This window comes from Leucoraja erinacea, chromosome 27 (genome assembly GCF_028641065.1).
Source record: "Leucoraja erinacea ecotype New England chromosome 27, Leri_hhj_1, whole genome shotgun sequence".
Classification (NCBI taxonomy): Eukaryota; Metazoa; Chordata; class Chondrichthyes; order Rajiformes; family Rajidae; genus Leucoraja; species Leucoraja erinaceus.
In genome coordinates this window covers 14,629,229-14,645,523 of record NC_073403.1, presented here as the reverse complement: position 1 = coordinate 14,645,523, position 16,295 = coordinate 14,629,229, and the positions used below count along the sequence as shown (strand labels likewise).

Here is a 16,295-nt window from a genome sequence, read left to right as displayed (position 1 = left end):
GTGGGAATAGATGGATTCTTGTCAGGTAGTGACTGGTGGTCTGCAGGGGTCTGTGCTTGGGCCTCAGCCACTGGCTATCTCTATCAATGATTTTGCTCATCATATCTAATAAAACTTTGCCAGGTTTTCAATGACAAAAAACTCAGTGAGGATAGAGAGCAGTGATGAAGAGACGAAGAGGCTTCGAGAGGATGGAGAATTGCTGAGTGAGTCGGCAACAACATGGCGGAATGGAGTGTAATGTAGAAACTGTCAGGTTGTTTACTTCATTAGTGAGAAAGAGAAACAGCAGATATTAAACAGCGAGAGTTTGGAAAATAGGAACTGGGGGTTATTGTTCACCCACGTTTGCTTTAAAGTATTTGAGGCCGACCAAAAAGATAGTTTTGGCTAGGAAGGAACTGCAGATGCTGGTTTAAACCGAGATAGACAAAAACAAACTTAGCGGGTCAGGCAGCATCTCTGGAGAAAAGGAAGAGGTGAAGTTTTGGGTCGAGACCCTTCTTCAGAGTCAGGGGGAAAGGGAAATGAGAGATGTAGATGGTGATATAGTGAGATATAGAACAAATGAATGAAAGAAATGCAAAAAAGTAACGATGATAAAGGAAAGGTGGAGCCCACAATGGTCTTTTGTTGGCTGTGGGTTAGGCTGTGGGATAACAAGTGATACAGACATTGAACTCAACGGGATGACAGTGAAACTAGTGAAAGATAGTTTTATCATTTCCACTCTCAACCAAACCAGTTGCACAAATCTCTTTGCATTTGATTTATGCATCAAACGCACAGTATACTGACTGGCCTATATGTTAAACAACAATCATTGCACTAGATGGGAGAGTTGGAAGGCCTCATTTCCAGCTGTCCCCATCAAGGATGATTGTCACAAGCTGATCATTGTTATTTTACTGTCAGTCTGAGGGAGAATTCACTCTCCCTTCATTTCTAACTTCATGTTGAATTAAATTTCTGACCTTGAGATTGATTGCATTTTGAATATTGGCCAGTAAGAAATCTGTCACTTTCCTTTCCCTTCTTACGATCTGGAAACAGAAGGATCAGGATGGTCTCTGGCTGAGAGAGATAAAGAGTCGCAGCCTCACACTGACTCATGCTGACCTTCAATCAACGGTTCATTGAGCAGAAAGGCTATGGTCCAACATTGGTCAGATCTTATCTCTAGTAGTACATGCAGTTCTGGTCACTGCACTGTAGGAAAGAAATCAAAGGGTTTGAGAGAGAGCAGAGTGAATTCACCAGCATCTTGCCAGGGAGGATGCAGTTCAATTATGAAGAGAGACCGGGGAGGCGAGGTCCATTCTCACTGGAGCGGAGGTTAAGACAGGACATGGTGCAGCTGGAAAGGGTACAGAGAAGATTTACGAGGATGTTGCCAGGACTCGAGGGCCTGAGCTATAGGGAGAGGTTGAGCAAGCTAGGAGGATGGAGCGATGATCTGGTTGAAGTATATACAATCAAGAAAGGAATAGATTGGGTAGATGCACAGAGTCTCTTGCCCTGAGTAGGGGAATTGAGAACCAGAGGACATAGGTTTAAAGCCAGGGGGGAAAGATTTAATTGGAACCTGAGGGATAACATTTTCATGCAAAGAGTGGTAGGTATATGGAACGAGCTGCCAGAGGGGGTAGTTGAGGCAGGTACTATCGCAATGTTTAAGAAACATTTAGGCAGGTGCTAGGATAGGACAGGTTTAGAAGGAATTGGGTCAAATGCAGGCAGGTGGGACTAGTGTAGATGGGGCATGTTGGCCAGTATGGGCAAGTTGGGCTGAAGGGCCTGTTTCCACACTGTAAGACTATGACTCTGTGATTGAGCGCATGCCATTCATCGGCATGTTCCTAATAGAATTTCTGCTTCCTATGGATTGCACAGAGGAGTTTATTTTAACAATACACAGCAAGGTATTAATAAAAGCATTGCACATTACAGAGCAGGAAGTAGGAATGTAATGAATGGCTATTGGAAAGAATTTCCCACATTGTGGTTGCGTCAAAATAGAAATGATTGAATGACTTGTTTACAGAGAGTTACTGAGAATTCAGTTTGGCTGAGGGTGTAATTCCTTGGCACTCCCATTAGCAATTGTTATTTACATTTCATAGAGTTGTACAGCATAGAAATGAGCCCTGCAGCCAACCTTGTCCATGCCAATCATGATGCTTCTCTCCACTAATCACATTTACTTGCATTTGGCCTGCTCCAAATGCCTGTTAAACATGATAACTGTTTCTGTCTCCACAATCTCTCCTGGCATGTAATTCTAGATAACCACCGCTTTTCACTCTGTCTTTTTAAATCCTGCCGTGCTTTACCCCTCAAATCATGGACCATGGCATCTGAGAAGCAGCAGAAGAAGTAGCGATTGCCATATTGAAACATATAAGATCCTTAAGATGATAGACAGGGTTGTTGAGATATTTAATTTGGTGGGAGAGCCTCAGACTGGGGGACATGGTTACAAGATAGTGGTGGTCTTTTAAAACTGAATCATGTTGGAATTTCTTCTCACAGAGGCAGAAAGCTGATCTTAGTGAGGTGTATAAATCATGAAGGGAATTGATTGGGTGAATGCAGTCTTTTACCCAGGGTAGGGGCGTAGAGAACCAGGGGATATGAGTTTAAGTCGAGAGGAGAAAGATTTAATTGGAACCTGAGAGGCAACCTGTTCACTCAGAGGGTGATGGATTTATGGAACAAGCTGCCGGAAGGGGATGTTGAAGAGGGTACTGTAACATAATTTGAAAGACACTTGGATCGGTACATGGATCGGAAAAGTTGAGAGGAATTTGGGCTAAACACAGGGAAATTGGACTAGCTTAGATAGGGCATCTTGGTTGGCATGGGCGGGTTGGTCCGAGGGTCCTGTTTCCGTGTGGTACGGTTCATTGTGGCGGGGTCTTAGGACGACGTTGAGATGGGTGATCTATTTAACAATTCTGGTGAAACATGGTTATGAGTGTTTCAGTCTTTAACCTTAGATGATGGTGGCGACACTCACTGAGGTGGAGGGGAGGGACGTTTTTGGAGTCTCTTCCTCCAGTAATTATCCGCTGCAACTCAACAACTAAATGTGACGAGACCTCAGAGTTTTTATCTGATCTGTTGGTTCACCCAAGTTGTCATATATTCCAGCTTCGTTTGCTGGCACTTTATCATGTTAGGTGTGTCCTCCGTACACCCTTCTATACACCGCTATCATCACAGCAATGATAGAGGGAGGGAGAAATACTGTATCTTTCTTTATTACAACACAAAAAGAGGCTATGTGGCCCATTGGGTCTGTGCTAGCTCCAGGGCTGTAGTTCCATCAATTCCATTTGCACTCTCTTTATTTCCTTGGACAACTGGAACATATTCCGCCTCACACATGCTCATCAACTTCCCTTTGATGCCTTTTACCACTAACCTGCGCAAAGGGATAATATACATATGGCGATTAACCTCCCAACCTATCTCTAGGATGTAGGAGGAACACCCAGTGGTAGCCCCCAGAGTTATGGCTGGAACTTGCAAACACCACACAGACCAAGGAAACAGGCCCATTGGCCCATCGAATCCACACCAACCATCATTCACATTTGTTATTCCACTTTCGCATCCACTCCCCACACTCTGGGGGCAATTTAGAGAGGCTAGTGAACCTACAAATCCACACTACTTTGGGATGTGAGGGGAAACCGGAGCACCCGGAGGAAACCCACAGGGAGAACGTGCAAGTAGACCACACCGTTTAATGATTTAAAATGTAATTATTGAATTTATATGTTACGCCAGCTGGTAGGGCTATGTGGCAGTGCACATATTTCTGTGCCTGTTGCCCAGTTTGGAGATACCAGATATGTCTACTGCTGAGGACTGAGTTATATATGGCACAATGATGAGGACCTCTCAGTCCTGTGTGATCCAGTTACCACTCTGTGCTCTCCATTGCCAAAGTCTACACTCTCTGACCCTGAGGCGTGTGTTGTCCAAGGACAACGCTGTACGTTGCTGAGGAAGGTGAAAGCTAAAGTGCTTAAAGTTGGAAAAATAAGTCCTTTCCTGAATGATAATGACCTTGAAATTGTTCTTGATTTTTTTCAGCCAAGAAGAACCTGCTGTTTACCCAAGATGGCTTCATGATGTACTTGTTGTCTGCAGAAGGGGATATATTTAACCGCGACCATGACCAAGTCTACCAGGACATGAGCCAGCCACTCAGCCACTACTTCATCTCCTCCTCGCATAACACCTATCTGATGGAGGACCAGCTGGGAGGACCAAGCAGTACTGAGGCCTATATCAGGTTGTTGTCTCCTCCTTACTGGGACATGCTCTGGTCCTATACTCTGATCACCTGGTCTTTAAATGACACCTACATGTCTGACATGGACATACCCAACAACATCGGCTCTCAATTCATTCTCCCTAGCACCTGCCTGATATTGTTGTACTCTGCTCTACACCATTTTCATACTTTCCTATAATGTCCAGGTTTATCCTCATTCAAATCAATTATCTTGAAATATATGGAATTATGATCACTGTTCTCAAAATGCTCTCCCACTGAAACACTAGTCACCTGGGCAGATTTATTTCCCAATACAAGGTCCAGTCTTGAGTTGGGCTATCCTCATATTGTTTTAAGAAACCCTCTTGGCTACACCTAACAAATTGTGCCCCGTCTCAGCCTTTTGTATTAATGAAGTCTCAGTCAATATTGGGGAAATGAATAAGTGTAGGAGGGAACTGTTACACCAAAGACCCTTGGTCTCGACCTGAAATGTCACCCATTCCTTCTCTCCAGAGATGCTGCCTGACCCACGGAGTTACTCCAGCAATTTGTGTCTTTCTTTGGGGAAATTAATGTTTCCCAATATATCAACCCTTTTTCTTTGCAATTTTTCCATAATCTGTCTTAAGTATCTTGTTCCTCTATCTCATGCTGTCGAGAGGGAGGCCTATAGTAGAATCCCATTAGGGTGATTACACCTTTCATATTTTGAGCTCTATCTCTATTGCCTGATCGGATGAACCTCTGTGAATGCCGCAGTGACGTTCTCCTCCACCTCCAACTCCTCCACCTCTTTTACCTCTCTGTCACGTTGGGAACATTAGAACCCTGAAACATTGTGCTACAATGTACTGTAATTGCTCCAATGATCGAGATAGTCCAATGGATATTAGAAACATTTTACCCATAGTAAACGTGTCTCAAACTAGCGGGTTTTGGTTTAGGAAGAGGGGGTTAGAGGTTTGCTGGAAATTTGAGGAAGAATGTTTCACCCAGAGGGTGGTTGGAATCTGGCATTCACTGTCTGAGATGTGTTGGAGACAGTGACTCTCCAAATATTTAATGGAAATCTAGACAACTGCACGAATCACCAAGGCATAGAAGGCTAAAGTCCATATGCTGGCAAATGGGATTAGGGCTACTTGATGGTCAGCTTGGACATGATGGGCCGAAGAGCTTGTCCCTGCTCTGTATGACACAGTGGACTTGTGCAGCCCAGAGTCAGAGACTAGGAGGATGAAGCCTTCATAAGACCGGCGGTAGCAGATGTGGTAGTGGAGACTTGACGCATTGCACCTCAGTTCACACAGGGCAACAGTGGAGGAGTGGGTCCCAGACCAGAGGAACAGGGGCACCACCAAAGAGTCTTGATTTAAAAAAAATATCAGAGGCTTCATCACGAATCAATCAGAGCTCGATAACAGGTCTACAATGGTGAGGAGCCGATTTTGAAAGACTTCAACCCAATTATCTTTAAGGGCGACACTGTGGAGCAGCTGGTAGAGAGCCGGGCTTAATCTTGACCTCGGGTGCTGTCGGTGTGGAATTTGCACGTTCTTCCTGTGACTGTGCAAGTTTCCTCTGGGTTCTCTGGTTTGCTTAAACATCCCAAAGAAGTGTGGTTTTGTAGGTTAATTGGCCTCTGCCCCTAGTGTGTAGGGAGCAGATGAGGATAACATAGAACCGCTGTGAATGGGTGGGTGGGTTAATATAGAACTAGTGTGAATGGGTGATCAATGGTCGGCATGGACTCAGCGGGTCAAAGGGCCTCTCTCCTTGCTGTATCTCAAAAACTAAACTAAAATCATGGAAAGCATTGTGCCAAATTAATACTGCGATTGTGTACATTTGTTTTTTTTTCCTTTTGTATTTGTTTTCATCATTAAATGAAGACGAACCATATGTGTTGCTTTAAGAATTGTAGCCTGTGACCAACTGCTCCCCATATGTGCCTGGGCTTCTCACTCAGGTCTGTGGGCAGGTCTGTGGGCGGACTTTTCTGCATGAAAACTGTTCCCCACCGTAAACATTTGCTTAATGCAGATAGGTTGGCTTTAGGTTTATTATTGTCACATGCACCGAGGTACAGCAAAAAGTTGTATTCTGCATGCTCATCAATCGGATCAACTAATACCAAAAATAAATGCACACAAGTCAAACAGTTGGGAGAATAATGGGGAAAATACAGAGTGCAAAACATATACTTCTCAGCATTGTAGCACACCAAAGATAGACACAAAATGCTGGAGTAAAGTCCCTGTCCCACTTAGGAAACCTGAACAGAAACCTGAACGGAAACCTCTGGAGATTTTACCCCCCACCCAAGGTTTCCGTGTGGTTCCCGGAGGTTGCATGTGGTTGCCGGAGGTTGCAGGTAGTGGAAGCAGGTAGGGAGACTGACTAAAACCTCCAGGAACAGCACGGAAACCTTGGGTGGGGCGGAGGTTTTCTCCAGAGGTTTTCGTTCAGGTTTCCTAAGCGGGACAGGGGCATAACTCAGCGGAACAGGCAGTATCTTTGGATAGAAGGAATGGGTGACGTTTCGGGAGACCCATTCCTTCTCTCCAGAGACGCTGCCTGTCCCGTTCAGTTACTTCAGCATTTTGTGTCTATCTTCGGTGTAGTTCCTTCCTACACATTGTAGCACACCATTTTCCGAGTGAAAGTCCAATGTTGCAATGGGGTAGAGGTGAATCATAAAATATCATTAGGACATTAAGAAATGGTGCTAGATTTACAGGTAGAAAATAGATCTAAAAGTGTAAAAGGATTGTGTCAGATGATAGTAGATCCTCATCGATGAAGAGCCTTCAAAGAGACGCCACGCTCTGACACCATCTCGGAGATCCCTCATTGTAATGCTTCATCGTATAATTCCTAGTATTTTAGAGAGAGGCAACTGGGACAGTCTCAGCCTGTTTATCGTGTGCATCTTGAAATCAACAGCAAACTCACAACGTTCGATGTGGAATTCATGTTTTCCAGAGCTCTCCTGAGGGGCTGTCGCTGTGTGGAGTTAGACTGTTGGGAGGGGCAAAATGGAGAGCCTATCATCTACCATGGATACACCCTCACCTCCAAAATCCTCTTCAAGGACGTCATTACAACCATCAGGGATTACGCCTTCACGGTAAGACCACACTGAATGTCCCCAGTAACTGACTGTGGGTTTTCTATGGTGAACGGTTGGATAACTGAGACTGTGATCAACTGTGATACAACGTTTAAGAAAGATTTAAGAAATTACTGCAGATGCCGGAAAAATCGAAGGTGGACAAAAATGCTAGAGAAACTCAGCAGGTGAGGCAGCATCTATGGAGCAAAGGAATAGGTGACGTTTCGTGTCGAGTCCCAATTCAATCTGAAGAAGGGTCTCGACCCGAAACGTCACAGGGGAATAGATAGGCGTTTCTGCGGCCGCAAAAGAGACTCCAGGATGGTATGTTGCCTCCCTGGCGCAAGGGTCAGGGATGTCACTGAACGGCTGCAGAACATTCTGGAGGGGGAGGGTGAACAGCCAGTTGTCGTGGTACATATTGGCACCAACGATATAGGTAAAAAAAGGGATGAGGTCCTAACTGTAGGGATAAGCTTAAAAGTACACTCAAAGGTAATAATCTCTTTGACGTCCTCTGAGGGAGGGCTATATGGTATGCAAGGGGGAGGGATTCAAATTTTTATTGTGGGGGAGGTGTACCAGTAATCTGCACCTGGACTGGAATGGAACAAATGTTGATTTAAAACTAATGTGGCGATGGGTACAAGAGCAGAGGGGCAGTAGGTAGAAGCCACCAAGGTGTAAAGCACTATGGCAGGCAACAAGAGTTGCCACTTTTTTTTATAAGGGGTGTGCTAAGCCTGAAATCAAAAGGTGACGTAATGAGGTTGACTTGACGTGAGCCATTAATGATTTTATACGGAGAATGGCTCAGGGGACTGGGGATCCCGGGAAATCAGGGTAGTGCTGGTTGCTGGTTAGAAGGGGATGGGGAATTTCAGAATATAATACCATCAAAGCAGAAGTGGTCTTAGATATGTTAGTGGTTTTAAAAGAGGATAAATCCACAGAGCCTGAGATGTATCCCACTGTTATGGAGGCAAGGGAGAAGATACAGTAGCTGAGGCCCCAAGAGAGATTTCAATACCTCCGATGGCAACAGTTATATGGCCCCTTGGCAGCAAATGAGTTCTTCATTAGGATTTGTTAATTCAGAAACAATGGTTTTGAACTTAAAGAAAGGTAACTTTGAGGGTATGAGACGTGAATTGGCCAAGATTTTAGTGCGGAAACATGGGGATAAGGCATGTGAACTTCACAATTGTTCATCCCGTTTGTAAATCAGGGAAGGTAGTGATGGATAACAAGGGAAATCAGGGATAGTATTAGGCCAAATTCGAAAAAGCAGCATCGAGTCCACAGAGGACCATAAGTTTCAATGAGGGATAGACTGGCTGAACTTCTGACTGCAAACGTTTTTATAGATATGTGAAAAGAAAGAGATTAGTTAAAACAAAACTCCAGCAAGTAGAGGCCCAGTGTTGTCAAACGCTCATATGGAGCAGTGAGTCTGACACCAGTGATAGGGATATTTTGGGGAAAAGGACAGGATTAATCTGCACCTGGAAAGGCTGGGCTAATCAAAGATACTCTGGTTTTGTTGGTAGGCGAACCTGTCTGATGAATGTCATAGAATCATAGGAATGTGCATGTGCAGGCTGGTAAGAGTTAGTCTTTGACCCGTGTTCGGCACTAACATTGTAGGCTAATGAGGTCTGTTTGTGCTAAAGTACTGGGGGGTTCTATGTTCTAATAATCCTGGGGTACCGCCTCAGTAAGCTATTTACAAATATATTGATTTGATGAGTATTTTGAAAAGATATCCCAAGTTTGAAAGTGCCCATGGGGGGATGTTAGAGGAGGATGCTAGGAGACTGCAAGGTGACTTGGATAGGCTGGGTGAGTGGGCAAATGTTTGGCAGATGCAGTTTAATCTGGATAAATGTGAGGTTATCCATTTTGGTGGCAAAAACGGGAAAGCAGATTATTATCTAAACGGTGGCCGATTGGGAAAGGGGGAGATGCAGCGAGACCTGGGTGTCATGGTACACCAGTCATTGAAGGTAGGCATGCAGGTGCAGCAGGCAGTAAAGAAAGCGAATGGCATGTTGGCTTTCATAGCAAGAGGATTTGAGTATAGGAGCAGGGAGGTTCTACTGCAGTTGTATAGGGGTCTGGGGTGCAGTTTTTTGGTGAGACCAGTGTATAGGGCCTTGTGGGGTTTGGTGAGACCACATCTGGAGTATTGCGTGCAGTTTTGGTCTCCAAATCTGAGGAAGGACATTATTGCCATAGAGGGAGTGCAGAGAAGGTTCACCAGACTGATTCCTGGGATGTCAGGACTGTCTTATGAAGAAAGACTGGATAGACTTGGTTTATACTCTCTAGAGTTTAGGAGATTGAGAGGGATCTTATGAAACTTACTTTTGGCAGGCTAGTGCAGGAAATTGTTTCCGATGTTGGGGAAGTCCAGGACAAGGGGTCACAGCTTAAGGATAAAGGGGGAAATCCTTTAAAACATGAGGGACACAGAGAGTGGACCCTTGCTATGCACAGAGGGTAGTTGAGGTAAATACATTGGCTATATTTAAGAGGGATTAGTGTGGCCCTTGTGGCCAGATCAGAAGCGAAAAGAGGTACGGGATAGTGTTGGTTGACATATTAAATGGGGTGCAGGCTCGAAGGGGTGCCCACTCCTGCACCAGAGTGTTTTAAGACCTGAGATGCTGCCTCAAAGAAGCATTTTTGTAACCTGCAAAGTAATCCTGAAAAATGCAAGGCAATTCAATATGGAAGAACCAACAAGTCTGTGATATGTATAATCAACGTTGAGATCTTTGGAAGGCCAGGGAGGGACTGAACGACTTTGTTGTACAAGTTCCAATATCTCTGAAGGATTAGGTGATGAAAGATGCCTGCGGGATAGTTACCCTAATTGACCTGTACGTAGATACTAAATTATTTTGAATGTTCATGAGGCTGACGGAGCCATATGTTGCTCTGGGTACATACGCCTCTTGTTCAAGTAAGTAGTACTGCTGCCGTATCTCAGAGTTCCAGTGACCCAGGTCGGGTCCTAATCTCCGGTGCTGTCTGTGTGGAGTTTGCACATTCCTCCTGTAACCACGTGGGTTTCTGATGGATGCTCCTGTTTCCTCCCACATGCTGAGATGGGATGGTCAAGTGACAACTGTAAATTGTCTCTAATGTGGAATACTGCATGTGGTGTATCACATGGAGCTGTGATGCTGCTTGTTATGTAAATACAGGAGGGAGATTACGATTGAGTTTGCAGACTAAGCGAAGAGGAATAGTGGTGACAGGGCAGGTCTGACAGAGTGGTTAAGATGGCCGAATGTACCTACTGTAATCCTGAAAAATGCAACCTAATTTCTATGATTTATATCACCATTGAGATCTTTGGAAGGTGAGGGTGAACGACTTGGTTGTACAACTGGCGAGATCTCTCTTGGTTCTTGGTAACTTGGTGCCTGCAAAATATTACCCTAAACTGTACGGATAATTTAAATGTTCATGAGGCTGACGGAGCCATATGTTGCTCTGGGGACGCCTCTTGGATAGAAGCCAGAAAGGTCGGGGGTGTGGAGTTTGCACATTCCTCCTGTAACCGCGTGGGTTTCTGATGGATGCTCCTGTTTCCTCCCACATGCTGAGTCTGTAAATTGTTTAAATTTAATTGCATCTGGTTGGGTAACTATAGTTGGGTGGAGATTATTCCATGCTTTAATTGTGCGTGGGAAGAACAAATTGCTGTACACATCTGGCTTTGTAACTGGGATCACAAATTGGATCGAATGCCCTCGTCTGCTCCTAATTGGTTTGGGGTTGGTGTAGGTCTTGTGATCTATGTCTAGCTGACCATTTAACATTTTGTAAAAACAGGTCAAACGGTGAGCTTCACGTCTGTCTTGGAGAGGGTTCCACCCCAGAGAATTCAGAAGTTTGATGACACTCGCTTCTCTCTCATAGGTGTTAATAACAAATCGAGCGGCCTGTCTTTGGACACGTTCGATGGATGAAATGTTTTTATCTGTGTATGGGTCCCAAGCTGCAACTGCGTAGTCCAAATGAGGTCGAACGAGGGTGAAATACAGCTTCTCCTTGACAGAAGCTGAACAATGATGAAAGTTGTGCCTCAGGAAGTTTAGGACACCTGTTGCTTTCACTGTTGCACGATGAGTCTGACCATTCCAACGCAGATCATTCTGCAATTTGATGCCAAGATACTTGGTTTGTTTGGATTCTTCAAGGGTGACACCAAGTATGTTGTAGGATGTGACGCCTGGATTCCTCTCTCTGGTGACACGCATAGTTTCACATTTGGAAGGGTTGAACTGCATGCCCCATTGTTGTGACCACTCGACCATAGTATCGAGATCCTTTTGGAGAGCATCTTCATCATCAGCTGACTTAATTGGATGGTACAGCATCTTCAATCATCAGCAAATAGGGTACACAAAATTGCTGGAGAAACTCAGCGGGTGCAGCAGCATCAATGGAGCGAAAGAAATAGGTGACGTTTCGGGCCGAAACCCTTCTTCAGAACCCTTCTTCAGACGGGTTTCGGCCCGAAACGTCGCCTATTTCCATCGCTCCATAGATGCTGCTGCACCCGCTGAGTTTCTCCAGCATTTTTGTGTACCTTCGATCTTCCAGCATCTGCAGTTCCTTCTTAAACACAATCATCAGCAAATAATCTGGTCGTACTAGCGACTTTTTCATGGATGTCATTTATGTAAAGCAAAAATAGGTGTGGGCCAAGTACTGTGCCCTGGGGTGTACCACTCAACACTGGATGCCAATTGGAGCTCTTTCCGTTCACACACACACGCTGAAGACGTTTTGTCAGGAAACTGGAAATCCATCGTTTCGTGTTGGAACGAATACCATAGAAGTCAAGCTTCCGAAGCAGTCTCTGGTGTGGGATGACATCAAATGCTTTAGAAAAGTCCAGCACAACTAAATCCATGATGACGTTACTGTCAAGGTGCTTGGCCAGGTCATTTGTCGTCAGGATAAGCTGAGACTCGCATGATCTATGCCTCCTAAATGCATGTTGGTTGTCGGCAAGAATATTATGTTTGCTCACGTGACGCATCAGATTACTATCAATGATATGCTCCAGCAATTTGCAGCAAGTACTTGTTAGTGAAACAGGACGATAATTCGCTGGGTTGGTGGTTGAACCCTTCTTAATGAGAGGAGTGATGTTAGCCTTCCTCCAATCCAGCGGAACATCGCCCGAGTCAAGCGATTGTTGAAAAATGAACTGCAAAACTGGAGCCAGTTCTTCAGCTGCGATCTTAAGGGCTTGATTCTGTATCTGATCTGGTCCAATTGCTTTTGTGGTATTAATATTGAGCAATAACAGTTGCTGGGAATGTCGTAGTAATGACTAGTGGTCCGTGTAGGATTGGTATAATGTGTGTCTAATCAGTCGATCACAGTGGGCTGCTTGACCTGCTTGTGCTCTGTGTTTCCATGACAATTCACCGGAACAAAGATCTGCAATTCTCTTATTGCCTTCACTTCATGGTGGAAAAGTGGCGCAGTGGTAGAGTTGCTGCCTTACAACACCAGAGACCGGGTTCGATCCCGACTACGGGTGCTGTCTGTTCGGAGTTTGTACGTTCTCCCCGTGACTGCATGGGTTTTCTCCAGGTGTCCTCCCACACTCCAAAGATTTGTAGAATAATTGGCTTCTGCAAAAATTGTAAATTGCCCCTAGTGTGAAGGATAGTGCTGGTGTACGGGGTTCGCTGGTCAGCGCGGACTCAGTGGACCTGTTTCCACGCTGTATCTGTAAACTAACTCAAACTCGTGACGCCAGCTGTACATTTAAACCTCTCTGCAGGTCTCTCCGTATCCCGTCATCCTGTCCCTGGAGAATCACTGTGGCAAGGAGCAGCAGACGGTCATGGCCCGGCATTTGAAGGACATCCTCGGCAACATGCTGGTCACCGCCCTGATTGATGATGAAGTCCCAAAGGAGCTTCCCTCACCCGAGGTAAGCAAGTGGCCCAGAGTTCGCAGTTCACCCAGTCTGATGTCTTTACAACAACAGAAGCAAATGTCCCCAGGTGTGGCCGTGTAACAGGGTATGTAGCATATCAGAGTTGCGGGGTGTTAGTCTTTTTGGCATTGACAATTTGACATTTGGCATTCATGATACTTTTGTATAGGCATATGGATATGCAGGGAATGGAAGGGTGTAGATTAGGTGCAGGCAGAGGCATCATGTTCAGCACAGACATTGTGGGCCGAAGGGAAAGGGAAAATAGGAAAATATTCTTATCGTTAATCCTTTTTATCCCCATCATAGTTTAGTGTACTTCTGTCAGGCCATCCCTCAGCCTCCTTTGCTCCAGGGAAAAAAGGATCAGCCTACCCAGTCTCTCCTAACAACTGAAACGCTCCAATCTTAGCAGCATCCAGGTGAATCTCCTCTGCATCCATTCGATCAAAATCACATCCCGGCCATATTGTGGCAACCAGAGCAGCACACAATACCCCTGGGGTAGCATGAATCAGAGTGGCAGGGCATTGGGAACGCAGTTATGAGAACAGTGTGTAGGAGTGGCAGGAAATCAGGGAGTCAGGCTATCAAACAGGCAGGTTATCAATGTGGATCCAAATGGAGGGATATCAGAATAGCAGCAGACCAGTTGTCAGCTTTGTCCTTTTTTTAACAGTGATGGCAAGATGATCAAATTCACGTATGCTGGTCAACTCTTTGCTTCATCCGGCTTACTAATCTGACTCCTTGCATTAAAAATTGTTTGCAAACTAGCCTTTCAATTCTCCCACGTGCCTTATCATGCCCATGTTTGCTCTTCCGACCAGGCTGATTTAGTTCTCCTTCCTAATTTGACTGTTCTTCACCTTTACTCTGACTCCTACTCTGCCCCATTCCCCAGTTAAATTAGTTTCAACCCATCCCAACCACATCCACATGGATGGTGAACCCAGAGTGGATGTGGAGAGGATGTTTCCACTAGTGGGGGAGTCTAGGACCGGAGGTCGTGGCCTCAGAATAAAAGGACGTACCTTTAGAAAGGAGATGAGGAGAAATGTCTTCAGTCAGAGAGTGGTTAATCTGTGGAATTCATTGCCACAGAGGGCTATGGAAGGTGTCAATTAATATTTCTAACTTGGAGATTGATAGATTTTTGATTAGTATGGATGCCAGGGGTTATGGGGAGAAGGCAATATATTGACATTGAGAGAGGAAGATACATCAGCCATGATTGAATTGCAGAGTAGACGATGGGCCGAATGGCCTAATTCTGCGCCTGTCACTTTTGAACCTATGAACAATCACGTTCAAATGCAGATTGTACAAGTCTCACCTTCCCCAAAAAAAACAATCTCAGTGATGACAATGTCTAGAGTCTCCCACCTGAGCTTCCTTCCTAGTCTTCTACTCATTGGCACATGCACTGGATCCAGAGAGGCTAGCCACTATTTAATCCATGGCCTAACTCCCTAAATTCACTGTACAGGAACTCATTCTTCTTATCTATATTGTTTGCGTTAATATGAATTTAATGCATTTCGTTGTCTCTGTACTGTACACTGACAATGACAATTAAAATTGAATCTGAATCTGAATCTGACCATCATTTCAGAATGTCCTGCAACCGTTCTATCCCATTCTTGACCATGGTACCAGGAAGGCGACAGACCATCCTGGATTCACATCTACGGCTGCAGCAACATCCCAATGGTCAATGGTTCTTTATTATCACATGTACAGACATACAGTGAAATTCCTTTTTTGCATATACCTGCAGATGCCCCTCAAGTCTTGGACTCTTGCTGCTCTCATCTTCTGTAGCGGAGCCATCCACACAGTGTTGTGATCTTTCCTTAGTGTGGACCCTTCAGAAATACATTCATGCTGAACATCTTTCACACAGAGAAACGGATGTGGAATAAGATGCCTTCTGAGGTGAATGTCACAATCAGCCTGCCTCCCTTTCTCTGCCTGATTCCTTCCCTTCCTCTTCTTGCGTTTGAGGCAGCAGAAGTCTGCAACAGGGTGATGCCATCCGGTTCGACATCCATAGGTGCCCACCCTAAAAAGGGCGCATGCTCCGGGTTGGCGCCAAGCTGCGGTGCTGCTGCTCTCTGTTGGTTGTCGTTCACCTGACTGAGGTCAGTTGTCAGGGCTCACCACGGGTAGATCACAACATGAGCCCCATTCCTCCCCTGGCTTTGCTTGAGCAGCTCTAAAACAAGATATCGAAGGAACAATTTTCCTCACAGAAGCACCATAATATCTCCAGCCAGAGCTTGTTGGCCAAAACAGAAGCACCTCCCACAGATTAGATGCCCAGAGGGCAAGGAGCATCTCAAAATGATCCCTTTGAGAGAGATTGATTATTGCACAAATTATCTCCTGCCTCACAAAGGACCATGTTGTCTATTATCACCGCAAGTCAACGGCTGTCTCACCGGCTCTCCACTCTGCTCTTGTCCATTTGGGTAACAGGAACGCATATGTCAGGCTGCTGTTGTGAAGGATGGCTTTTTCGGATTGGAAGCCTGAGACCAGTGCAGTATCACAGTGGTTAGAGCTGGATTCACAGGGTTTGTTATAAACTTTCACAGTTTGGATGATAATATAGTTAACATCATCAGTCAATTTACAGATTACACCAAAATTGATGTTAAAATGGGCAGTAAGGAAGGATATCTAAGTTTCCAACAGGATCTAGATTGGTTGGGGTAGTGAGCCAAGGAATGACAAATGTAATTTAACACTGACAAGTGTGACATACTGCACCTTGGTACGTCAAACCAACGCTGGACTTGTGTCCGAGCCCGGAGAGTGGTGCAGGACAAAGAGGTCTGGGAGTACATGTGCATGGGTCCCTGATAGTGACAAATCAGTAGCAATGTTACAACATTTTGAGATTT

At 45.1% G+C, this 16,295-nt stretch overlaps 1 protein-coding gene across 1 annotated transcript in view; it reads left to right on the top strand.

Annotated features, from left to right (window-relative positions):
* The window catches only part of LOC129710252 (1-phosphatidylinositol 4,5-bisphosphate phosphodiesterase delta-3-like), a 58,140-nt gene that overhangs the window by 25,013 nt on the left and 16,832 nt on the right, over window positions 1–16,295 (top strand). The window contains 3 exon segments of the mRNA XM_055657127.1: window positions 4,105–4,306; window positions 7,280–7,424; window positions 13,228–13,380. Of these exon segments, the coding sequence (XP_055513102.1) occupies window positions 4,105–4,306; window positions 7,280–7,424; window positions 13,228–13,380 (500 nt within the window).